This window comes from the organism of the source record quoted next, unplaced genomic scaffold (assembly GCF_019419815.1).
Source record: "Pyrus x bretschneideri cultivar Hongxiangsu unplaced genomic scaffold, Pyrus_bretschneideri_v1 Contig34, whole genome shotgun sequence".
In the NCBI taxonomy this organism is placed as follows: domain Eukaryota; kingdom Viridiplantae; phylum Streptophyta; class Magnoliopsida; order Rosales; family Rosaceae; genus Pyrus; species Pyrus x bretschneideri.
In genome coordinates this window covers 3,334,913-3,360,121 of record NW_025999657.1, presented here as the reverse complement: position 1 = coordinate 3,360,121, position 25,209 = coordinate 3,334,913, and the positions used below count along the sequence as shown (strand labels likewise).

Sequence of the window (25,209 nt, the reverse complement as noted above, 5' to 3'; positions counted from 1 at the left end):
GTGTATTTTTCTTTCCTAATATAGAAAGTTTGAAGTGTAGAATGAGATTTTTGGAGTGCTAATAACAATTCCCTTTCGAAAATAACTTATTCATTATAACTCCGAATTGAGTTCTATCTGCGGTCACGTGTTTGTAAAAATGAGTACTATTTAAAAATAGTAAAATAAGAGTGAAAAAGTGAAAGGAAAATTGAGGTTCACATGAATGGCATACGTGACATCTCAGGAGTATTTTGATAATTCACTACTACTAAAAATAAAATATAATAAATTTCGAGACAAGATGTCACATAAGTTATATTGACACGCATGCTACAAATTTGTCTAGTAAGAATTGCCAATCGTTCAGGAATACTTGGAATCGTAACATAATATTTTTTGACTAATTTGATTACAAATATGATTACGTATATGTAATTTGCATATTAAATAATGTTCAATCAGTAGCTTTAAACTAGATGAAGAGATTAGTTTCTTAATTAATAGTGTCATCATTAATCATCTAAAACCCCATCTAAGCTAGAACCCACCCTTTTACCAAAAGTACATTTTTATTTGCTCCTTTAGATAAAGATATCAATTTAAAGACGCTTCTTTTAATTAGGTGGGGAGGGACACTTCTGTCACTATAGCGGTGTTAAATAAGGTGCACTTTTTTGGTGACCTATTATTTTCCGATCATGAAATCTCCTAATATTATGTTTAGAGGAGGAACTTTAAAGTAACAAAAAAAAAAAAAAAAAAAAAAAACAAAAAAGCCTGTAGACTCATTGCTAATACATTATAAGAACGCTACTAATGAACTACTTATCTGGTAAAAGGTTACACCAACAATCATAGTGTTTTGTTTGTAAGTGGCGTTATTGACATTCTAAAAAGTTATTTTGCACTCATTTCCATTGTATTTTTTTTTATTATATTTATATGTGTTTAGAGTGTAGAATAACGTTTGTAGTGTCAAAAACATCCCTCTATTTTTATAGTGCATTATATGAAATCCCAAAATTAGTCATCCACACGCACAAAAAAGTCCCCACCACTTGCCCTTGTTTTATTGGACTGCAGAAGAGGATCTTTTGGGTTGGAGGGCAATCCTTGTCCTTGCTTTCTACGAAAAGATGGAGATGCCCTTATAAGCATAGTGAGTAGCTTACAAGGATGCTCTCACTCTTTGGCTTGGTAGGTACTCACTTTTTTGTGTCAAGCATTGTATGTACTTATATACATAGTGAGTAGCTTACAAGGATGCTCTCACTCTTTGGCTTGGTAGGTTCTCACTTTTTTGTGTCAAGCATTGTATGTCCTTATATACATAGTGAGTAGCTTACAAGGATGCTCTCACTTTTAAGAAAGAAAGAAAAAATCAGAATTGTATATTGTTAGTAAAAATACGGAGCTGCTTGTTTTTTCCAATCCCCGAGCGAAGGAAGTCTGACACCAAAAGTGCTAAAACATGCATCAATTATTGGAATGAGGATGTTCTTTGGATCCTCTTTGTGAAAATTTTGGGGATTCATGAATCGTGTCCGTTTAATTGTACATCGTATGGTAAGAAATTATTTTAATTTAAAATTGAACATAAACAATACTAGACGAAAATTGATCACACGATGTACGATGAACGGATATATTCACGGATATTCGAGATTTTCACAAAGAGGATCCGGATTCCAATTATTGTATTAAGAAGTACTTACCAATCATTGTATGAATAAGCATGTTACATATGGTGTTGTCAACTTGTCATTAGTACTTCAAAAAAGTTATTATGCATCACAAACTTTTTATATTTAGAAACAAAAATACATTTACCACGATTGCAAATTTAACCATTAATAAAATACATTTAATTTAATTTGCAAATTAAAACATGTTAACCGAGTGGCCATTGAGTTGTTTAGGCACAATGCTATTGGGAATGATATCTCAAGTTCGAAACTCATTAGGCATGGACAGATGAGATATTAAGCTAAATGTTAAAATTTGAGCCTGTTTTGGGCTGTGTTTCTTAAGTTAAATGTTAAAATTTGGGATTGGTTTTATTTTTTTTAAACTTGCCTCACTTTAAAGTTAAGTAATAAAAAAGTGTTTGGTAAAAATAAAATATATTGCTTATTTTAAAACTAATGACCTCCGGAGAGGAGTTTTTAAAAGATGTATGTTGTTTTTAAAAGCTACTTTAATAAAAAGCGGAGTTGAGCCTTTACAATAGTTTTAATTCCTATAAAAAGCTCATTAATTTAAACAAAGACATTATTTATCCTTCTACTCACAACACTTTTAAAAATACAGTTTATCAAACGCTCAACAACTTTATTTTGCAGTTAATTATTCTTAAGGTAAAATAAAAGCAATTTATTAAAAAAGCATAGTAATCCCAGATTGGTTGTTCGCCTCTCGAATTGGAGAAGTCTATTTGCTATTAGCATAACTTCATTGTATACCTTGCATTTTGCAACATCTCTTTCTGTTTTAATTTTTATTCTAGCCACATTCAGTATATTATTGATGGTTGTTATTAGGTCAACAGAGCCGATCCTGAGGGTGTGCAAGTGGTGCCACTATACATGACCCCCCTAATTTGGAAGGACCCTGATTATGATTTTATTTTACCTGTATTTATAGTATATAGATTTAAATGTGCAGTGATATATCATATTGTTCTTGCCATGCAATTGTTACCACACCAAGATTTTTTATTTTTTTTACATCGTCTTAATTATATATAATCATAAAAATTAATATGTTGAAGAAAACATAGCAACCAAAATTCTATACTTTTGAAGGGTCTCTGTTAGAGTCTCTCACAGAACCCAAAATCTTCAGGACCGGCGCTGCCGGTCAACCCAAAGGCTATCTTGACATCCTTTTAGATATAGCCAACATCATGAGCATTGGAAAAAGCCTATAACAAGCAATAATTTCACATGGTAAGTATCGATTGTTTTGTTCTGTTTCTCAAGTGTGTATGTATATATAGGCTTAATTAGACATATTATCGTCGTAGTTATCTTCCAATTAACACAAAATTTAAATTCTAATTTTTGTTATCACAAGGATTATCTTTCGATTACTCGATAACTTCGAGGACTATTTGTCCAAATAGGAGTACATATACATTGCTTGACGATGAGTATTGTTGAAAACTTTCCAATTGGAAAAAACTAAGCTAGCATGACACATGCCCATAAGGTGTGATTTTGACTTAGAGCCAATGAAATTGAGATAAGAACGAAAACTACAAAGATGTTGAATCTTTAACTGTATAATAAGGAGAAAGAGTGCATTAAAGGCATGCCTTGATTTAGAATTTTGGTGATTAAGAAAGGCCTTAAACAACACAATAAAACAAACCTACGTGACAAAGATCATAAGCAACCTAAATAGATCTGTCAAATTCTAATTAGACCCAAAATCAAATCTAAATAGACCAAACAACAGATTAATTGATTTCTTAAACATTAAATCATGCCACTTATTATGATAATTTAGTGGTATCTTCTTTATTTATAAGTGAGATATATTAGGTTCGAATCTCGTAAATGATAGGTTTAATACAAATTTATTATCACCTATTAATATGAAGTGGAGTTAAGCCACACAGAAACTCTACAGCAATTATTTGATATAAAATTCATCATCTACGTGACAAACCTACCACATGAGGTAGTATCATGCATTTTTTTTACTTATTTATGGGTCCATGTGTTATATCAATCCATAGAATTCATTTGATCGCTTAAACCAACATGGATCTCATAAATTCATCATCTTCAATGAAGGTATGAATTCTGGTATATTCCCATTTTAACCAATACCCCAACTCTACCCTCCAGTAATTCAGTAAATCCAAAACGGAGTTACCTTTGGAATTTGGACCTGCCGATAGTCATCAAGCCACTCTTTGTTTGATAAACAATACATAATCTATACTAAAGAGTACTACTATTGCCACCCATTAGCCCAATTCTCTCACTCACCTTACCCAATAATAAAAGTTGAAAAAGGAAAATGGTCTTTTCTCACCCACCTTGATTCCTAAAATAACCTTGATGTATTTTTTTCTTTAATATGAAACAAATAAAATGAACAAAACGGGAAGGAAAACTATCAGAACCTAACCAGTATCCACCTACCCGATGTGGCCATGGGTGGAGTCACTAAGGTCATTTCCAACCGAGGGCTGGCCAGATAGCTCGTTTTAGCCATCTGGTCCTCCAAATATTAATATTTTAATGAATAATACAGGGCCATATTTACCTCCATCTCCAACCGAGGGCCAAAGGGCCATAGGGCTCGTTTCAGTCCTGTTACAAAAAACCGTCTCCAACCGAGGATCAAAGGGCCATATGGCCAAACATAATTTATTAGTTAAATTTAATGTTGTATAATAGCTTAAGAAGTTCTAGGAAAAAAATAGAATTAAAAAAAAATATGAAACAAATTTTGTAAAATAGAAGTTAGGAAGTTATAGAAAAACAATAGAAGTTATAGGAAAAAAATTTGGAGACAATTTTTAGGCTATTTTCGACCCTCTAGACCCTTCAGTTGGAGATGGCCTAAGGAACTAGAATGGTCTTTGGCCTATCCTACTTTTATCCCCTTGCTACTATAACAGATGTTGCTACATCATATCAGTCTAATACCCTTAAATTCAAGCTTGTTCTCAATCCAAACTCTTTTACGTTCCAAGCCATGCCTCATTTTTTGCACTTCCTCCCTTTATTTTATCAACTTTTTGTTAGCTTCATGAGTTTTTACTGTAGTTCTTACTCAACCATACATATTTTTTATTGTTTGGACATATGCTACTCGTACTCATTTCTTCTATAAAAAGAATTTCTGTCAGAACTCCATCATACATTTTTTTCAAATTTATAACGACTATGTGCAATTCATTTTTCATATTTTTATTAAGATGAAAAAAAATATACGAGTAAGGGGACGTGTTCGAAGCGGCCTCGTTAAATTTGATAAAAAAGAAAAAAAGAAAAAGTAGCCTCGTTAAAATCTTATTAGGACATCCTGGGCAGTTACGCCCCTTCTTATACACGATGATAATAGAGTGATAAGCTATTAAGCTAGTGTAAGTAAACACAAGTGTGCATGATTAGGGTGCAATAAATATAAAATTCTCTTATTTTTTTTTAATTTCCAAAACGAAAACAAATCTTTGTTAAATATTATTATTTTGAGTAACAAATAAACTATAGAGTAGAATAAAAGGAAAACTAATGAAAATGGTTTGAAAACTTGAGTTTTAACGATAAGCATAAAATAAAGGATAAAATAAATAGTAATAGAATTGATTTTTTAATGTAAAAATATAATTTTTCATTAAAGTGAATTATACCCAAATTTTTGGTTTAAGTTCCCTAAAATAAATAAAACTAAAAATAAAAATACAAGCTTCCCTTCTTAGAGACAGTGACACGCGCGCGCTCTCTCTCTCTCTCTTGTTTCTCTCCAGACATCTCCACTGTCTCTCGCAATACATGCCAAAAGCTGCACAGTGATTGTTGTCTGAAACCCCGCACTCTCCTGGCTTTAGGGTTTGCGCTCCAAATTGAACCAACGTTCGATTTCGACCCCCCACATTCCCATTATTTACACCACCAGCCCTTCCTCTTTTCCAGCTTCCTCTCCGCAAACACCACTCTGCCGCGCGCGCTTCCGCAATCCGATCCCGGAAAAGCATGATTCGGAGGGACAATGGCATTCCAGTAAATAAGTTGGAAAAGTAGGGGTGGTTATTCTGTATGGGCGTGGCGAAGGCGTGGCTGTTCAGCTTGACTCCGGCGGCAGCGAAGCTGGCTCTATTACAGCAGCACCACCAGAACGGCTTCAGCAATGGTGGTGAGAAGAAGCACGTGCTCAGCTTGAGATCCCCCGCCCCCGCTCCAGCCTCCGTCACCGCCACCGCCCCCGCCACCGCCACCAAAATGGCGCCGTCGCCGTCGCAGAAGGAGAGGAAGCAGGCGGTGGTGTCGTGGTCTTGGTCGTTGGTTTGTGGGCTGATGCTGTTTGGGCTGGGCCTGATTTCGCTCTTCACCGGCCAGGTCGCATCTGATCTCGAGTGGTACTCCCAGCGCTTGGTCCTGAACACTTCATTCTACACAAAGCGGGTACTGTACTGCTGCTCCTCCTCTTTCCTTTTTTATCTTTCAATTTTTTAGTTTTTATTTATTTAAAGTTTCGATTTTTAATTCAAATTAATAGAAAAAAAAAATGGTGGGTTTTGAATTCAGAGTGGAAATGGTCGCGAGGCAATTGATGTTTGGAAGTCCAGCTACTCGAAAATCTACTATGGGTGCAGTCAAAGAGGTCCTCACTATCGTAGTGAGTTCGATTTCCATATTTCATGTTTGCATTGTCAACTTCCCATTGTTAAGTTTGTGTTTATGATTTGAAGTAATTGTCTTTCGAATTCAGCGGCTGTGAAAGAGCGATTGTCGAATGGGTATTTGCTGATTGCAACAAGTGGGGGGTTGAACCAACAAAGAACAGGAGTAAGTCACATTGTTGTTCTTATGTTTAGCTGAATTTTCTAGTTTTCTGCAAGTAGTAGGTATTGAGACCCAACCGAGAAAATAAGACTCAGGTTAAGGTATCTTCAGTGTTTGTTATTTTACTGAAGTAATTAGTTGTCTTGTAAATGCTGAAAATGGTAACTTCTTTCCTGCTATCAGATAACAGATGCGGTGGTAGTTGCCCGAATTCTTAATGCTACCTTAGTTGTACCCGAGCTGGATCATCATTCCTACTGGAAGGATGACAGGTAATGTGAATCAAGCAAGGTTTTAACCCCGTCATATATTTTTGCTGTTTTACATTCTGTTCTTTTTTGAAATTTTTCATGCTAGTGCTTAAATTGACCTTTGAATTTTCATCCCATTAAATACACTAATGTTTTATGCAGTGACTTTATCCACATTTTTGATGTGGATTGGTTCATGTCTTATCTTGCAAAAGACGTGACCATTGTCCGGAGAGTTCCTGAGAAGGTCATGCGGAACATGGAAAAACCTCCATATACCATGCGTGTGCCAAGGAAATCTGAACCTGAATATTATATTGAACAAGTTTTGCCTATACTATTGAGGAGACGTGTAAGACCCCTTTGATCTTATCGGATGGTTATCCTATCAGTGGTGTACAAGATGTGTATTCTTTATCTTTTGTCTCCTTCAGTCTTAGTAAAAGCATTGTAGTCTGTTTCAGAATGGCAATTAACACTTTCGCAATTTGGCAGGTTTTGCAATTGACAAAGTTTGATTATAGACTTTCAAGTAACCTCGACGATGAGCTGCAAAAGTTGCGTTGCCGTGTTAATTATCATGCCCTTAAATTTACAAAATCTATACAGGAACTCGGTCACAAACTCGTTATGAGAATGCAGAAGATGGCAAAACGTTTCATTGCTGTTCACTTGAGGTTTGTTTCTATTGCCTATTAATTTAGAAGGGAGCTGATATTTTTAAATTTCAACCTTCATGTAATGGTCATGGAGGATAGGAGTGAGAGTATAGGCCACCTCTGCCTACAGGATCTTATGTCGTGTTTGTTCCAACGAATGGAGTTCTAGGAATCACCACCATAACTTATTACATAGCTGAACTGGAGATTGGGAATGGGAAAGCCCCCTCTTCCTTTCAGGGTGCGAAACCTTTTTTCTTTTTTTGTGGGTTTGCAATACCCATCGAAAGACCATGTCATTCGCATCTGCATTTACCAGTCATGGGGAATGCATGCCAAAGCAGCCAAACCCATTCCAAAGCACCAAAGCGCAGAAACAAACACTACCTTGGAATACACCTTATCTAATTTCCAGAATTATGAATCTCCACATTTAGAATTTTGTAGTTTTTCTGGTTATTTTCCCTTTTAGTGGGGTAAGGATTTGTTGTTGTTGTTGTACCAATATAATCTTCACAATCAGTTGTTTTCTTCTTAAAGAACTGCTATCCTTTCATGATACATATGATTGAATTTCTGTGGTTGTTTTTGGATTTCGGATGACACGCATTAATGACAGGTTTGAACCTGATATGCTAGCATTTTCTGGGTGTTATTATGGCGGGGGTGAAAAAGAGAGAGATGAGTTTGCTGAAATAAGAAAACGATGGGCGACGTTACCTGTAAGATTGCTATTCTTTTATAATTTTGATTCATATTAATCTCAACATGAAATATGATAGGAATTGTTTGCTCCTATGTGTCAATTCTTAACAAGATATGTTTATTGTATTTATATGAAGCTCATGTGGCATTGCATTGTAATTGCATTATATAACATATAGTGTACAGTTCTGGTGATGTTGGTACAATTGGCCCCACACTGTAATTTGTTGAGTATCTGTGTAATTTTTCTCATTATTTGTTTAGGATTTAAGCGCTGAGGAAGAGCGAAAGCGGGGAAAATGTCCACTGACTCCATATGAGGTGGGTTTGATGCTGCGTGCACTTGGTTTTGCGAATGACACGTATCTCTATGTTGCTTCTGGAGAAATTTATGGTGGGGAAGAGACTTTGAGACCTCTAAGAGAGCTCTTCCCACATTTTTATACAAAGGAGATGCTTGCTAGTGAGGAGCTGAAGCCTTTTCTTCCGTTCTCCTCCCGTCTTGCTGCAATTGACTACGTTGTCTCTGACGAAAGTGATGTGTTTGTTACGAATAATAATGGGAATATGGCCAAGATTCTTGCAGGTCGAAGGTTAGAAGTCTGTTTCACTTTTTACATCAGGCTTTTTGGGGTTGAACTAATGCATTTTAAAAATATTATTTGTATCTAAAATGATACTAGGGGTCAGTAAATTTATGTAAATTTGGTTTCTGAAAATGCTGGTGCGGTAAACTTAACAAAGGATGACGGTGTTCAACTACAAATTGAATTTTGCACAAGCACAAGAAGTAGTATTTGAAAGAACTAATTAAACAAATGCACTGCCTTTTATAATTCGAAGTTATGTTGTTTTGAAGTTTCAAGTATTTTTTTCCTTTCTTTTCTTTCTTATGTTTGCTAGAAAATTCATTGTCTTTTCCAGTTGAAACTAGTTTCTGTGGGATTTGACCCCTTTGAATACTGCTATACTTGACATTGGGGATACTGATTGCTCTTGTAACTTGTTCCCAAAATTTAGACTGGCTAGGTTTGCGGAAATTTGACAATTTTCTGTACTTAAATTGAGTATTGGCATACTCTTAAAAACTTTCAATAGTGAAATCATTCCCACTGAGCAAGTTGATTTGCATCTTAAAAATGGTTAATAAATCTTACAGATTAAGATCTTGCTGTCCTCAAATAAACTTGTGATATTGTCTAGTAGTGTATGTGTGTTTAGTTGACTTCCCAGCTGAATAACGTTGCGTTGACATCCATTGATGACACAGAGAGATTTATTTCAAGTGAAACAACCTCACGTTTCATATAAAGATCTCGGAAGTTTTTTGGTATAGTTTGATATCATGGTTATTGTCAATTATATTTGTAATTTGTGCAACTATTTCTACTAGTTTTTTCTTATTAAATTTAGTTGTTTCCATTTTTGGGAGATTTCTTAACCATTTGTTGCATTCTTTGTTTCATCGTGCGTAGGAGGTATATGGGTCACAAGAGGACCATCAGGCCAAATGCTAAGAGGCTCAGTGCTTTGTTCATGGCTAGGCATCAAATGAATTGGGAAACATTTGCAAAAAAGGTAAAGTCATGCCAAAAAGGATTCATGGGTGACCCTGACGAGGTGAAACCTGGACGGGGTGAATTCCATGAATTTCCACAGGCTTGCGTCTGCCAGAAACCATTCAAAGATATTGAAAAGAGCAACGATAGAGATCATCACTCGGCAGGAATAACCAAAAGTACATATAATGTAGAGAAACCAGATGAGAAGGCTTTACAAATACCAATCAAGAGGAACATGGGAAAAGAGCGTTTATCTTTAGGAGACGAAAAGGATGAAGGTTTCCCAGAATAAGGGGACGAAGAAAGGAAGCTGACTAAAAGGAGGCCAACTAGGTGGTGGTTGGACGGATTTCTCATCTAATTAATCAGGTATGTTGGTGACTTTCCGCTTACTTGGTATGGCAAATTTTTCATCTTGCCAGCACAAAATTTCATGCACGGCGTGATGCATTTCTCATGTTATGTCGGGTTGCTGTTCGATCTCGTTGGTGAATGACTGAATTCGATCCATGTACAGGAGATAGGTTCATTGAGCTGCAAGTGTTTATAAATTAGTTTTGGTAGTAAATAACTCTGTAGCCGTGGCAGAAACCCATCGCTGCCAGCTTCTGTTGCATTAACAAAAGTTCCTCCGAGTGTTTTTTTTTTCTCTTTTTTCCCCACTTTCTAGGTTCCAAGTTACCATAACGAGTGTAAACATGTTGATTTTTAGCTTCAGTATCCTCCAGTTTCTTTCATTTTCTTCGTATGGTTTTTTATCAACAAGTGTCGTTCATGTGATTTAACTCGGGACTTTCCCCGACAGTGAAAATTAGGTGCAACTAGACCAAATTTTGAACTTTATTTACATATGTTAGACGCATAGCCCACTCTTGGGAAGGTTACTACAAACATCAATAAATTGATAACAAGAACTAGCTCGACTAACAAGGTATGTTAACTTGCAAGGAATTGCTATTATTCTCATTCATATCATATTATGTGTTTATTCGATCCGATTGTCAGAAATTGTCTCACACTGATTTAGGGTATGACATACCTGAGAAATCATGTATAAAAACGAGTGTTTAGGATGGCGCTATCTGCATGTCTCTTTTTTCCACTCACGTAATTTTTTTTCATTAAATCTTTTTCAATTTATTTGATCCGATTGTTAAAAATTGAGAGGTGTGTGGATAGCACCACCCTTTGCTTATCCTACACTTGCGACATTTATTCTGATACTGATTCATAGTAACAAGGTCTTAACTGTGAATGAGATATTTAGGCTACCAAGAGAACCTGTGTAGCATCTTGTAGTTCTAGCGTTTAATTACATTTACCCAAACGCTTAAATTTACAATTCAACGGTCTGCCTATTACCCAAATGACGAGTAAGAACGGGGTAATGGATTAGTATTATGATAGGTTTAGAGTCCGATTCTCTTCAATGTAACAAAAGAATGCGAGTTCAGCGCCTTACCGACCTGCCAAGTAATATATGTTTTACAAAAATATTCTCTTTGCCACCTGATGACCAAAGAATACAGTCACTTTAATCTTGAATTAATACCAAGAATAAAAATAAAAAATTGAAACAGATGAATTTTATCAACCAAAATAAAAGAATATTACAAGATCAAGCTGCCTCTTTTGCACATTCAGCTGATTGAATGATTCCCTTGATAAAATCCAGTGTCTTTTAAGGAGCATTACTCAATAGTCATACCGCTGCTTGATTTCAAACTGGACAAGAAAAAGAGCTCCGGCGTCAAAACACGTACCGAGACATCGGATTTTTCTTCAATACTACGTAGCATTGAATGATCCAACAAAAAAACATTTCGACATGATTATACCAATGCTATGTACTCACGACGAACGAGATAGCATAATATTAAATATCCAAATGGTGGAAACAGTAACTGGTTATGTGATTAATCATCTGAAATCCTCCCTTGCATTACAAACCAAACTACACGGACAATTTTCCATACACGGAAACCACCTCTCTGCGCAAAAAAACCACCTACGGAAACCATAATTTGTAAGCTAAAATCACTATAAAAATCTAACTGACTACATTTTTATGACAGAACGAAACCAAAGAAGCAAGAATTTCCATCCCTACGCTTATCCTCGTCTGCAATAAATATACACAAGTACGGCTGGGCATGTTGGCCTGGTCATCCAATAATTGACGATCCTCGGACTGGAACCCATCATTTGCAGAGCTCCTCTCAACCATTGTTATTCCCTGTCACAATCAACAGTCAGATAACACGACATTCACAAACACAAGAATATATGTGCTGCAAATTGTCCGCAAGAAAAAAAAAACCCCGGGGATGAAATTTAACCTCTAGAGGCATTCCGGTTCTGACTTCTGTGGCCCTTGTCATGTGAAACTGAAGGAATCTTTGAGACGATCAACGAGCTTTGCAGTCCTTCTAGTAGCTGTGGCCAACAAGGGGAACACCATCAGGTTTACAGGTTAATATAAAAAGAGTGTTCACATTGCGTAAACACGAGCAACAAAACCACCATGAATGTTATACAAGGATTCAGAGAGATGTTGGGATAAAAATTTAGGGCTTTTTACGTGTAAGATATAACATGGCACTTTCAGAAACCCTGCAAACTCAATACTTAGGGGAAAAAACCAGCTTACTTTGTAACAATAGAAGTGCACCAAAAGAAATTCACAACTAACAATCAATTAGAGCATGACAAGTTGATGGATGTGGCGTTTTTTATTTCTCTAATTTGGGCGCTTTTAAGTGTTTTAGCATAAAACTCATGGTGTCAATGTGATTTTGCTAGTTTACTGATAATTTTATAAACTTACACTACAATTAGAAATTTGACTTCCAAAAACAATTTATACAAGTCCTGCTGTGGCATCACCGACTTCAAAGTAGCAGATAACCAAGGGAACCACCCTCAGATTGAGATATAATCTGGCCAATGACTTGAAGCATTTACCGTGATATTTCTCATGACAAAAAAAAAATAAACATCTATATGCAAAACAGAGACCAAAATATATCTAAATGCTTACTCTTGATGTAGGTTGAATTCTGCGATTTGATCTACGAGGCTCAACAACTTCAGCAGTCGACTTTGCCGGATTTCCACCAAACACTTTGCCCTCCTCAATTTTACCCAACCTTCCACCAGCAGGTGCAAGTTTTCCTTTGTTTGCCCGAGATAGAGCAGTTAAAGTGGAGACTTTCTTGGATGAAGAAGAATCAGATGATGGAGCTAGTGCAGAAAATTCCATTGGGCCGTCTGTTGTCCCTTCTGTTCTATATGTAGATGTTTGTGATAGTGTATGCTTTCCGGATAAACCCTCAGCACGGTTTACAGAATCTTTGATCTTTCCTGTATGGTCCATTTCACTTGAACCATCGGAGGCAGTGTGTGCATCTGTTAAAAGGTTGTCCTTCTGTGCAGCAGATTTACCGGATAAACTTTGCAGCTTTCCAGATCTCAGACCCTTTAGCTTGGATCCAGCCACTTGTTTTTCCCTCGTGTCGATTTTGGATGTATTTTTCAATCCACGGGAACCTGATCCTTGAGGCATCAAGTATTTTGCAGTTTTCACCGGATCACTTGTTTCATTAATCTTGCTACCCTCATTTTCCACATAATGTTTGCTAACTTCCATAAATTTTCTCTTCTTTCCAGGCTTGGGGATACCAAAAACAACCCCCCTTGATCTTTCCTTCTGCAACCCTGTCCGAATTGTTCTGGTTGCATCAAGCTTATTCTCAGTTCTGGTATTCTTACCCATATTAAATACCTTTTCATTTGCAGATAAATTCAATAACCTTGGGTCTACAGGCTTCCCTGAATCATTCACATCAATGCTTTTTGACGCGTTATCATTCCCTTTGCCTTCCACTGCAGGACTGTCAAATTTGGGTCGCTTTTCCTGGGGCATATCACCCTGAACATCAAATTGCACTTCAGTAAGATAGAAATAAAATTGACTTGAGAAGTTTTCAACAATCATATGATATTAAGCACGAAGTTATATAAACATAGTACCTCAAGGAAGGAGGTGTCATTTCGTACACTAAACCATTCAACCCATTTGCCATCCTTCCAAATGAGCGAAGGCCGAAGATGCCAAGCTTTAACAACTGACTTTTCCCCTTGTGCTGTAAGAATTCATAACAGGCGAGTCTCAAATCAACTAACAGTAACTTTCACATAGTAACAGTGGGAAACATTTAGATGAAGGGTCTTAATGAAAGCAACCCCCACCCCAAAATATAACAGTAATAGTAATTTACACACCTGGAAAGTGGACAGTTAATATAGTTTCATCTTTCTTGTTTTTTTCAGTGACAACTCCTTCCCACCAGCTGAAAATATAATTGAATACACATGTGATGTGTTGTACAAACGAGATAATAACGAATGAAAAGTCCAAAAATAGATGTCAAAAATGGAAGAACAGCATCAAAATCACAGTTAGTCCAAAGAATAGTAAGACTGGATGTGAGTGTGCAATCACCAAATGCACTTATCTCTAATATACCAACACTACCATGTTGCTCCTACACCCAAGACTAGGCATGCTTACAGTAGTGAAAGATTTAGGGAATGTATATCCAAATAAAGGACAGTTGCAAAGCAACATTTGTGCATGCTAAAGAAAATTGCAGGCAGTAGAATTATATTAATCTTCATATAAAAGAATTCTCTAGCAAGATTCTCAGCAAACGCAATCAATTTTTTTTATTTTATAACTTGGGCTTACCTCTCCTGTATCCATGCATCAACTTTATCTCCAACAGACCAAGTATAATCTGCCATTGCTGCTCTGCGCCTTTTCCTTGTTCCGTCATGTCCCAAAGCGGTAACAGGGCGGGCAATTCGTATCTTTGGTGGCTTATCTTCTTCGCCATCAAGTGCCACCCATTCCTGCAGTTTCCCTGAGCCAAGTAGATCAGAAACCAAATGTATAATAAGTGAGCATGCAGATGCAAAAGGCATAACATCTTAATAACAAAGAGTTCTATTTTTATGATCCATAATGTATTCAACCAAAACTTGTAATGATACAGTCAACATGAAATTATCACTTTAAAGAGAACCAGTAACACCAACATGAGGCAAGGCATGTTGAGGCAGTATACCTTCATCTGACTGAAGCTCAGTGTAACACACACTAGCTTTTCGATCCTGCAAACACAATACCTTAGCAGTAAACCAGGCTTCTCCAAATCCAGCCCCATCTTTGAGAACCTAAAAGAAAAACAAGTCAATTTTATTTTACGGCCACAGAGAAATAGAAATGCCAAGCTGCACAAAAAGATAGCACATGAACGTAGAAACTGCTGTAAACAGGTCCAGTGAACAGAAAAAAAGCTGATGTCAATTTTTTTGGGAGAAAAAAAAACCTACAAACCATATCAGATCACACCTCAGCTTCATACCTCTACTAGAGAACCGTCCTTGATGCTGCTTTCTTCAGATGCTCCTGCTTCCTTTTCAAAATCATTCTCGACAGCAATCAAAGCAGACTTTGATCTGATTTCAGAAACATTGCGACCTTTCGGTCCTCTTGACCCCTTTTCACTGGCAGTATCAAACCCTGTGGTTCCTGCTCCCCACCTCAGTTGATCATCCATTGATTCCTTATTTACCTCTGTCAGAATCGGTGACTTCTCATGTGCAGTTGGCTGTGCTTTGTGCTTATCTGATTGTCTATCTTTAGAACGCCTAGAAGAAGAATCAACATCTTCTCCGACAGTACCCAAATTTGACTGTTCTCTCGACATGCCATTTGATTTCATAACCAGACCTGAAGAAACTTGAGGTACTTTCCAATAACCCTCTGGACCAGCTTCTACTAACTGACTTAATGGCAAAGGATCACCCATAGCTACAATTATTCCAGCTTGTGATACAGCTTCTGCTGCCAACTCAGCAGCTTTTACAATGGCATCCATATTTTCAGCTCGCTTTGAGGCTGCAGATGCAACTTCAACTCCCTTTCTAGAAGCCTCCCTAGCAACAAGGATCGAAGTCGAACTATTAGTTACATCTTCACCCCTTAAAATGGGCACAGGAGTAGTCATTCTTATACTTTGGCTCGCATTCCCATCATTATATGAAACCGAGGCTTCCTCAGCCATCAATTTTGCTTGTAACGCAGCATTCGATGCAACATTGGCAGCTGCAGCTGCTGCCTTCGCAACAGCAGCCGCGGCAGCTACAGCTGCAGCAGCAGATGCCAACTTAGATTCGCCATCAAATATCAATCTTGAATTTTTTTGCTTATCCAACTGATTCCATATTTCTTGGCTGTGACTAACAGCTGCAGCAGCATAAGCAGCAGCTTCTTCTGCCTGTTGCGTAGCCTCCTTAACTTTACTAAGAGTCTCCTCTGTAAAAGCTTCCCGCTGCTCCAAATCCTGATCTGCTTTTTTGAGGCGACCAGTGGAAGGCGTTGGAAAGATGGACATAATCAATTTCTCTGGCATGGTCTTAGACACAATGGTACTTGGGGTTGAGATGGCAACAGATGTAGACAGACTACTACTATCAGCAAGTGTTAGAGCTGACTCAGGTTGAGATCGAGCTTGCACAGTAACCTGAACATGATCCTCAGAGGCTGAAGTCTTTTTTCTTTTTCTAGGCTTAGGGTCAGCAGAATGCTGACCATGTGATGCCGACACTTTTTTTGGGTCAAACACTGGAGACACCCCTGCAAAAACACTAGTTGGGCCTGCAGTCTGAGTAGAAGGACCAGAGGAAACATGCTTCTTACTAGGCAATTGTGGTAAAGATGTTTCTTTTACAGGAGTCAACTGCACTGCTTCTGTACTAGGAAATGCTGAAAAATGAGTACTGGCTTGAGCTGCAGAAGACCCTGGAGAAGTAAGCCAGGGACCCCGAAAGGAGGGCTGAGGCATCCACGTAGTATTATGGCCCCCAACAACGTTCCCTATTGATTGTGTTTGGAAAGGATGCAATGGATTAAGTGCCTGCTGATAATTATATTGCAGGCCCTCACAAACAGGGGTAGAAATACTCCAAAGAGGTGATGAAATAGGTATCATTGGGGCACCCATTGGTGAAGCACCCTTCGTGCTGGGTCGACCAAGAGGCGAGGGAATGCTTTTACTCTGGAATGCACCTTTAATTACTTGGTCAGGAGCCCTGGAACCTGTAAACCTCCGTTCTGAAGCACAGTTAGACCCCCGATCAAACCAACAGAGAATTAAGCAGCTTAAAATGATAGAAAGTACCCGAGCGTGATTGCAAAGGAGTTTCTGGATTACCCAGAGTAGACTTTTGACCGTGTAGCCTCTCTATGGATACACGCCAAGAATTCTCCCACATGCCCCTTCCACCATCTAATAAAAGAACATAATTTTATAAGTTACTACACATTTGTAGCAATTAGCGAAACGATAAGACAGAGAACAAAATAACTTACCATGTCCCCCAAATGCTGACACCATATAAGCTTCTTCAGGTGCTATTCCTTGACTGCAGTGAAAATTAAAAGAAAAACATCTTTCATTTTCCGTCCTGAAATTAAATCTCTCTTTACTCGAGTATGTTATAGGAAGGTGACCGTAATGCATTCAAAATTTGGAAATATGCCATTCCAAATTTTGATAAAAGCTTTTAAAGATATTAAGTGGTCACTGAAGTATCATGTGCCCTTCTTTTTCCCGGAGAAATTATGGCATAATGGTGTCCTCAAAACGAACGCCAAGCATCCAAAACCTCCCTTCTTACTTTACTTCCTAATTTGCACTCTTGCAGAAATTTTAATCTCTCTGTTTCTCTAATTCAAAATAATAAAAAAAAAAAAAAAACTGTAATCTGATCTAAATCAGCAGTGTTAGAAACACCTTAGTACTTTCCTAATCCCTTGGGTCTGTGCCATTGTTAATTTTTTTTTAAACCATGTTAAAGCCAAAATAAAAACAATATTAGTACAAGAATATGTATTAAGCAAAAAGACTCACATTAAAGCTCCATAAACAAAGATTTGAGCACGTAATTGCACTTGCTGCAAGTCAGTGAACGGCTGTTGAAACATTAAAGATGGTGGAGCAGAAGTATTCAGATCTGGCAAACTAGATGTGGAAGTAGTATGAACAGAAAAGGGTTTCATAGCACCATCCACATGTCCATAGGGCTTTGTCTCACTAGGCTGCACAAGCTGGAAAATTCCAGATTGGTTTTGGGACACACTGCTTGATCTGTCTCCTCTTTCTAATTGTCTCATAGGAGTTCTTGCTTGCGCACTTCCCTTCTTAGCGCTCTGTTTACCCGTTGCCTTGCTAGATGCTCGCCTTGTTTTCCGTTCAGGGGTAACCTTAGAAGCACCTCGTGCAACTCCATCAAATACTAGTGAACCTCCATGAGAAAGATCTTGTGAGATTTTTGCATCCAGCTGGCCTGAACCAGAATTTTGTATAGACCCCTCTGCACACTTCAAAAAGCATTTCTAAATCAGAATATAGAAAAATTGGTGTAAAGACATCAATAAATTATACATGTATATATCTATAGCAAGCATTCCCCAATCCCCTAAAAACATATACTTCTGTTAACAGATATAAAGTATCAAAGACATGGGATCTGCAAAATAATTCTAAATCAGAATATTGAGATGTCGAATTCAGAGCACATTCATAACAATAAACGTATAAATTTATTGCAAGAATACCCCAATCTACAAAAATAATGTATATGTCAAGAAATAAAAGGATCAAAGACACAAGTATTATTTAGCATGAACATAAACAATAATAAGGTTAGAAATAATACTCTGGGAGGTATAATAGTAGGAACAGGCTGCAAGTTGTTGGGAGCATCCCGTTTTGGCAAATCTGCAAGTGAACTCACATCCGAAGTGCCATTTCTCCAATCCTTGGAGGCATCATTTTCTTTTGGATTCCAGGATTTAGGAGAATGATTGTCCCCATTCCTAACAATGTCAGAAACTGGGGCATTCAGATTTTTGGGCCCCTTGATATCACCTGATTCATGTTTAATCTCAGAAAGCTCACTTGTTTCAACAACCTTAGTTGAACCACAATCATTTTTATTCGGATTAACAGAACTTCCACCACTTTCTGGTGCAACAAACCTAGCATGAGATTCAGGCAAAGGAGCAGAACAGATAGAAGCTTCACAAATCGGAGAAGCATCACCTGTGGAACAAAATATAACAATCAGAAAAGAAAAAGAAAGGAAAGCCAACATGACTTTGAAGTTAAAACAATGGGTGTAAAAAAAGCAATTTGAAACCTACCCTCAAAATTAAAGTCGTCAACTCGGAAAAAGTTAAAATTAAAAAATTCTAATACATCTTATCCAACTCTAGCATTTCATTCCCATAAAAACTCAAAAGCCCAAAAATCATGAGTTGGAGCCACCAAGTTGAAACAGAATGACTCTTACAACCACCAATGAACCTCAAAGCCATTCTATCTGCAATAGCCTTGTTAAATTATCCCAAAGAACCAAAATGTGAAAGTTCACAACATTCCCTTAAGGTTTATCTTTTATGTTATTTGACAACTCATTCAAGAATACTAATCAAATTAAATTACTCACAATTAATGCTGGGCATAGTAGCCTCTGCAGAAGTCTTATCCTGAGATACTTCAGAAGTGTCAGTGTCTTCCATTGCATTTTTAGCAGTACCACCACACATTTCCACCAATGTTGAAGGCCCAGGCCGCATGTCAGAATCCATACTTAGTTCTGCATAACAGCAAAAATCATTCCAAAACATCAATACGCAAATGGAAATAGTAAGCACAAAACTTTTATTTCATGAAACATACAAACAATAACAAGAGCAAAAGGGACGCCCTGTTAGTTAGAAATTGCAGTTTTATCCAAGAGGTCCGAAGTTCAAGACACTATTAGCATTTGTAACTTGTGAAAACGAACCAGGGAGACAAGTTGACTGCACATAACTTAAAAGCAGCAAGAGATGATACGTGAAAAGGAAAGAGAGAATGATGACTGGTGAGTGTAAAACTCTCACCTGTTGCAATTGCAGATGCCTTTTCAAAACTCTCTTTTATGGTTGAGCCATCCTGTCTTCCAAAGAAAATAGCTTCAGTAGCATCACCCGCTTTTGCAGAAGATTCACACTGAACAGAAGCTACGTCCCTCTCATTTGTGTTTCCCTTGCTAACTTCATTAGCAACTGCACTTCGTGGTTCATTTTGGCACTCTGTATTGCAACTGTCTGTGTCAGGCAGAGATTGATCAACCGTCTTGCATAACAACTGTCCAGAACTATCACAGGAAACACCTTTTTCAACTTCAGAAACAGAAACTGGCCCTGTTTCTACCAAAGGAAGTGGCACTATAAATGAAAAACTTGCATCCTTGGTCATTTCATTTGCGGTTTCTTCCTTTTTGTCACAGTATGAACCCCCAGCAGAAGAAGGTGCTGCTTGAACCTCTGAGTGGCTAACAATATCGCTGGCTACACCATTTCCAGAAGACAAGGGAACAGCATTCGTTGTGCCACAAGAAGCCAAATTCGAATTTTCCAAGAAAATGTTGGCCACTGCAAGCGAAAGAAATCCAAGTTAGTATATTTAAGGGATTTGACATTTATTTCCATTCAAAGTTTCAATTTCATAACATACCCAGTTCATTACCATCAGCTTCATTTGTTAATATTGGAACAACCAGCTCTTTATCTGTGCTAGCTCCACACAATGGTGAGGACCCCGATCCCTTAACAACAGATCCACCAAGCTCCAAATTTTTACTATTAGACTCATTGAGCAATTGTGTACTATCCTTTTCATTGGAAGAGAGATCCAGGTTACTATCCCGTCCATCACCAACATCGCCTTCTCCGTAAACTTTATTATCATCACATATCTGAGAAGACTCCTCAACAATAGAAAGTGATACATGCCTGTCAGCATTCAATTTCTCTCCAGAAATTCCAAAAGCATCAAGAGAACTTTTAGAAGATCCAGTTACATGTGCTTCACTAAATACTTCAGCTGAAGAACATGTTGCAGTCAAATTACAATGAACTTCACTATTTTCATTACTTTCATCCTTTGAGACCTCATTTTCCTCAATGACTGACAAAGAAGCCTCGGACATTCTGACCGAAGTCCCACTATCTGGTTGGAAACCACTTTCTAAAGAATTCTCCTTGGAGCTATTCCATCCAGAATCCACCTTCGGTTTAGGATCTGGACTTGAAGAAATACCAGCATTGCTGTTGGTGACCTCAACTGCAAACCTATCATCGCCTCGGGTAACCATTGGTGATAAATCATTTGTGTTTAATTTAAAAATATCAGCACCACTACCTGTGTCTTTAAGCAAGACTGTATCTTCACATTTGTTGGTTTCAGCAGGAACCCCAGAGCACTCCCTGTCACTGAATATGTCTGCTACATGTAAGTCAGAATCCCCTTTCGGCATAGGATCTATACTTGAAGAAATTTCAGCATTTTTGTTGCTAACCTCAACTGAGCAGCTAGTATCATTTTCACACACCCTAGGTGATAAGCTGTGTGTGCTTAGTTCTGATTGATCACCACCAGTATCTATGCCTTTAAACAAGACCACAGTTTCATATTTGTTGGTGTCAGCATCAGCACCAGAGCATTCCCTGTCACTGCATCCGCCCAGGGTATGTAAGTCAGAATCCTCTTGTAGTATCATATCCGATGGTTCCTCCACACTAACAACATTTTCCTGATTAGCAATTCCTCCTTCCACAGACTCCACCTCAAACGATGAACAATGAGGGTTTTCAGGATAACAGGTAGCCTTTTCAACTACTTTTTCATTCACTTGAGCCTCTATGCGCAAGACATGTCCGTCTGGATCCTCTTCACTGATATCTTTTAAATTATGTTGAACATCTATTTTACTCAACTCATCACTTCTTGTAATAATATTCTGCACAGATATCAAATTATCAACTTGCATTCCTGAAGCAGAGGAATCTTCTTTTTCATCTAGAGGTTCATCAACCGCATTGTCCAATTCCATCTGTTTTGCATCTTTGCATTTCCCATCCGTAGAAGGACTCCCTTTACTTACATGTGGGCTGTCCTTTCCACTGAGATCATTTGGTTCCAAGTTATTTGAATTTCCATCAACTAATATTTTACCTTCACGAGTTTGTGAATCATCAACACAAAGCTGATCTACTCCTACATCCTTTAAGCCAGAAAGGTTTTCGGAAATCTCCACCCGTGGTAATGTAGGCCCTAGATCTGTAACATCCCCCATTTGAGAAAGAATGTTATCTTCATTATTCAAATTAGGCTCCATCTGCTCAGTTAAGCAACACAGTTCCTTACAGGCATCTGATTCCTCAACGATTGTCTCAGGGGGAATAATTTCTTCCTGCCCAACAGATTTTAATAGCATTTCAACAGATTCTGAGGAAGTGGCCTCAGACCAAACATTGTTGCGCCTTGATATAGAGCAAGATTCTGCTGCAGTGGAACTAAACTCTATCCCACTACTCCCACGAGAGAAATCCTCAATCCAGTGATTAGCTTCGTTATTCTCAATACCCAGAAAAACCTCAGTTTCAACCAAACTATCAAACCTCAAATGCCCTTGAAGGCTATCATCAAAATCAAACTTGGGAAGAGCATATGGCTGTAAAACTGGAGGAAAATTAGTACTCCCTTCACCAGCTAAATGAAGATTCTGGCTTTGAAAATCATTGTCATCATAATCCATGGGTGTATCCCTAAAATAGAGCAACAATCAGGGAGAAAGAGTACAAATACAAAATAATAATGATGATTCAAGTTGACCAAATAGACAAAATGGGGATAGACAACAATACGAGCAAGTATATAAATAGAAACCATATGGACCAAATATTCAGGCCTTACAACCACCATCTTGCAGAATAATTAACTAGCACATACAATCATTAAAAAGCAGTCACTACCACGGAAAAGAATCCCAATCCCTACATCCATTTGCTCATCAAACAGCTAATCATCCCCAAGCAAGTTATAGCCTGGTAACCGTTTATAATCAATTATGTTCAAACTCATAATTTCTCAAAAAAAAAAATTCAGTTAAGACAGTTTCCAAACTCTATCCCATGACACTCACAATCTGAATTTCAAATACTTTAAAATTGAGAAAAATATATGCTATGAACGTTATTTTGTGAATTATACAAAAAATGTTATACCATATATAATATAAACATACAACAGCCAAAGCAAAACCAACAAAACCTTAATCAATTCAAACAACAATTGACATATCAATAGAAAAATGAAACATCAAAGTTTTGTGCAGTAAAAAAAATCGTAATATCATGCTTTGAACAAAAACAACAGAAGGTTATAAAAATATACTCATGACATATACACGTTTCTAAATGCTATAAAATTCCGTGCCAATAAAATTTAAGCCAGTGGAACTCTTAATATGTTAAGAACCCTTGATTGGTAAACCAAATGAAGTTCCACTTGACCAGATACTTGAAAGTGTACTATTTAGAAATTCCTCAGAAATTCCTCTACAATTAAAAATATACAAAACAAAAAAAAAAAAAAAAAAGGAAGCCGAGGCACTTTCCATAACATGGGATATCCCATCAACTAAAATAAAAAATAATTGAAAAAATAAATGCACATCATTTGTAACTGAAATCCTTTTTTACAGATAAATCATATTAGAACCCTAAAGACACCAATCCTAGCATACTATTTTGAGTAATGCTTTCCCAGGATTCTTCTCATTTGAAAAGCATGTAAAATTAATGAAATCTTTTTTATAAAGGAACAACTGATGCTATGCAACAACAGTAACGGTAACTATATTATACATGGTCACTGACCTCGAGAAATCCTATAAGTTTCAAAATTTCACAAATGAGACAGCATACAAAGTAAAGGTATGGCAGAAAACAAAATCTACATTCAAGATTAAGCTTCTATATATTTAACAGTTAATGATTACTAAGAATAGCCCATTAAGGTAATCCTTAAACTCAAATAATTGCAATTGAAAAAAAATGTGTGCTAAACTCACAATCATGCATTTAGATGTTTTCGATTTCCAAAACACGCATGTTCCTTACAAGAATCCACCTTTGTTAACAAATAGCAAGTATAAGCTGAATAATACCTTAAAAGACTGTACAAAATCAATAAACAAATTACACACAATTAATGATAAACCAATACCACAAATTCAAAGATTAAAGCTTCAGCACTTCTGATTAGCTCCAAGTACGAATACGAAACCAACAACAACGGAACCAAAAAAAGAATTTTGAATTAAAGCTCACCATTTCTAATACTTTGGCCTAATTTTACACAGATACCTTAACTGCTTGCAGAACCATAAAAAAAAAAAAAAAAAAAAAAAAAAAAAAAAAAAAAAAAGAGGAAATGAACAGTACCAGAAGAAGTAAGAAGTCTAGAGACGCTACCTCCCTCCATCCGGTGACGAAATCCAGCCCCTTTGATCTCTCAACTGTTCCTCAATCGTACGGTCATCTGCGAGCCAAAACCCAAAGCGTTAGTCTCCCAATCACACTCTCACCCAATGGATAACGACACATCAGGCAAAAAAAATTGCAAAACCCTAACAAGCAAAATGGAAAATCCGTCGGAGTTCATACCGGAGTCGTCAGGTTCCCGCCAGATCGAATTAGGGTTCCGGCGAAATCACGAAGCTACAGGCGAAGAGTGAGAAAGACTTTACACGAAGAGGGAGAAGACGAAAGAGTGTGAGAGAGAGAAAGAAAGAGAGAGAGAGAGAGAGTGTTGGGGTGACCGAATTTGCAAAATTCAAAATGAAAACGGAAAAAGAGTAGGCCAAGGGTAATTTCGTACATTGGCTGAAATCTGACGGGTATATGCAGTATGCAATTGACACGTGGCTTGTCAAGATTTGATTTGACGAAAGATTCCTAGGGTTAAACTCCTATTACCAGCCAATACGTGTGGTCGGATCACAGACAATTGGATTATTCTAATTGGACGGTGACGATGGGATTTCAAGGGGCATTGTGTGACAGATGGGTGATTAATTTTAAGAAATTCATCTTGACACGTGTCTGGAGTTGTTGATGGGTTCAGATAAGCAGATGGCCCTATGATTAGAGACGTAACAAGACCAAAAGGCTATATATATATATAGATATGTGAAATTAATCCCCTTCAATTAAATGTCACTTAATACTAATGTCTAGTGGTATTCATTCACTTATAAGTGTGATGTCTTAGGTCATCTCCAACAGACCTGGCCAAAAACTCATAGGACTAAAAATAGCTCAAAATGACACGAAAATGGTCTCCAACTAGGGACTATGCCAAAGGGCTTGTGGGCCCCACCGAGCCGAAAAGATTAAAATCAGGCCAGCCCCTCATCCAGCCAGCCAGTCCACTCTCGACCCAAAATTCAAATGCAACGTTAACTTGGCATCAGCATGAAGCCAGGTTACCATTGCATTTGATTTTTTTTGGATGAATTTAAAAAAAAATGTAATCTTTTTTCTATAAATACCTAAGTCATT

General features: G+C 37.3%; 2 protein-coding genes across 2 annotated transcripts; one reads left to right on the top strand and one right to left on the bottom strand.

The window, feature by feature from the left end:
* The first annotated feature begins 5,462 nt into the window (after positions 1 to 5,462).
* LOC103927355 (O-fucosyltransferase 29) lies at positions 5,463 to 10,420 on the top strand. Its single transcript, XM_048591594.1, has 9 exons — positions 5,463 to 6,125; positions 6,249 to 6,339; positions 6,433 to 6,509; positions 6,690 to 6,778; positions 6,920 to 7,109; positions 7,253 to 7,434; positions 8,036 to 8,138; positions 8,386 to 8,714; positions 9,597 to 10,420. Exons 1-9 carry the CDS (start codon positions 5,760 to 5,762, stop codon positions 9,973 to 9,975), a joined length of 1,806 nt encoding a protein of 601 aa, XP_048447551.1. The 5' UTR covers positions 5,463 to 5,759; the 3' UTR covers positions 9,976 to 10,420.
* Positions 10,421 to 11,531: 1,111 nt separating this feature from the next.
* On the bottom strand, positions 11,532 to 24,472 carry LOC103937342 (serine-rich adhesin for platelets). Its single transcript, XM_048591527.1, has 17 exons — positions 24,313 to 24,472; positions 24,091 to 24,187; positions 20,318 to 22,410; positions 19,702 to 20,235; positions 19,263 to 19,412; positions 18,471 to 18,856; positions 17,663 to 18,132; positions 17,122 to 17,174; positions 16,931 to 17,038; positions 15,113 to 16,863; positions 14,813 to 14,921; positions 14,434 to 14,608; positions 13,968 to 14,035; positions 13,716 to 13,828; positions 12,724 to 13,614; positions 12,023 to 12,119; positions 11,532 to 11,919 (listed from the first exon to the last, which is right to left on the bottom strand). The coding sequence occupies exons 3-17, from the start codon at positions 22,398 to 22,400 to the stop codon at positions 11,903 to 11,905; spliced, it is 7,005 nt and encodes a 2,334-aa protein (XP_048447484.1). The 5' UTR covers positions 22,401 to 22,410; positions 24,091 to 24,187; positions 24,313 to 24,472; the 3' UTR covers positions 11,532 to 11,902.
* Between the last annotated feature and the right edge of the window lie 737 nt (positions 24,473 to 25,209).

Excerpts from the sequence above, each read along its gene's own strand:
- LOC103937342 (XM_048591527.1), bottom strand. The coding sequence starts at position 22,400 with ATGGATTATGATGACAATGATTTTCAAAGCCAGAATCTTCATTTAGCT. Across the intron at positions 20,236-20,317 it reads AGCTGATGGTAATGAACTGG|TGGCCAACATTTTCTTGGAA; the intron begins GTATGTTATGAA and ends TTTCGCTTGCAG. Across the intron at positions 13,829-13,967 it reads ATTAACTGTCCACTTTCCAG|CACAAGGGGAAAAGTCAGTT; the intron begins GTGTGTAAATTA and ends GAATTCTTACAG.
- LOC103927355 (XM_048591594.1), top strand. The coding sequence starts at position 5,760 with ATGGGCGTGGCGAAGGCGTGGCTGTTCAGCTTGACTCCGGCGGCAGCG. Across the intron at positions 6,510-6,689 it reads TGAACCAACAAAGAACAGGA|ATAACAGATGCGGTGGTAGT; the intron begins GTAAGTCACATT and ends TCCTGCTATCAG. Across the intron at positions 7,435-8,035 it reads TTCATTGCTGTTCACTTGAG|GTTTGAACCTGATATGCTAG; the intron begins GTTTGTTTCTAT and ends CATTAATGACAG.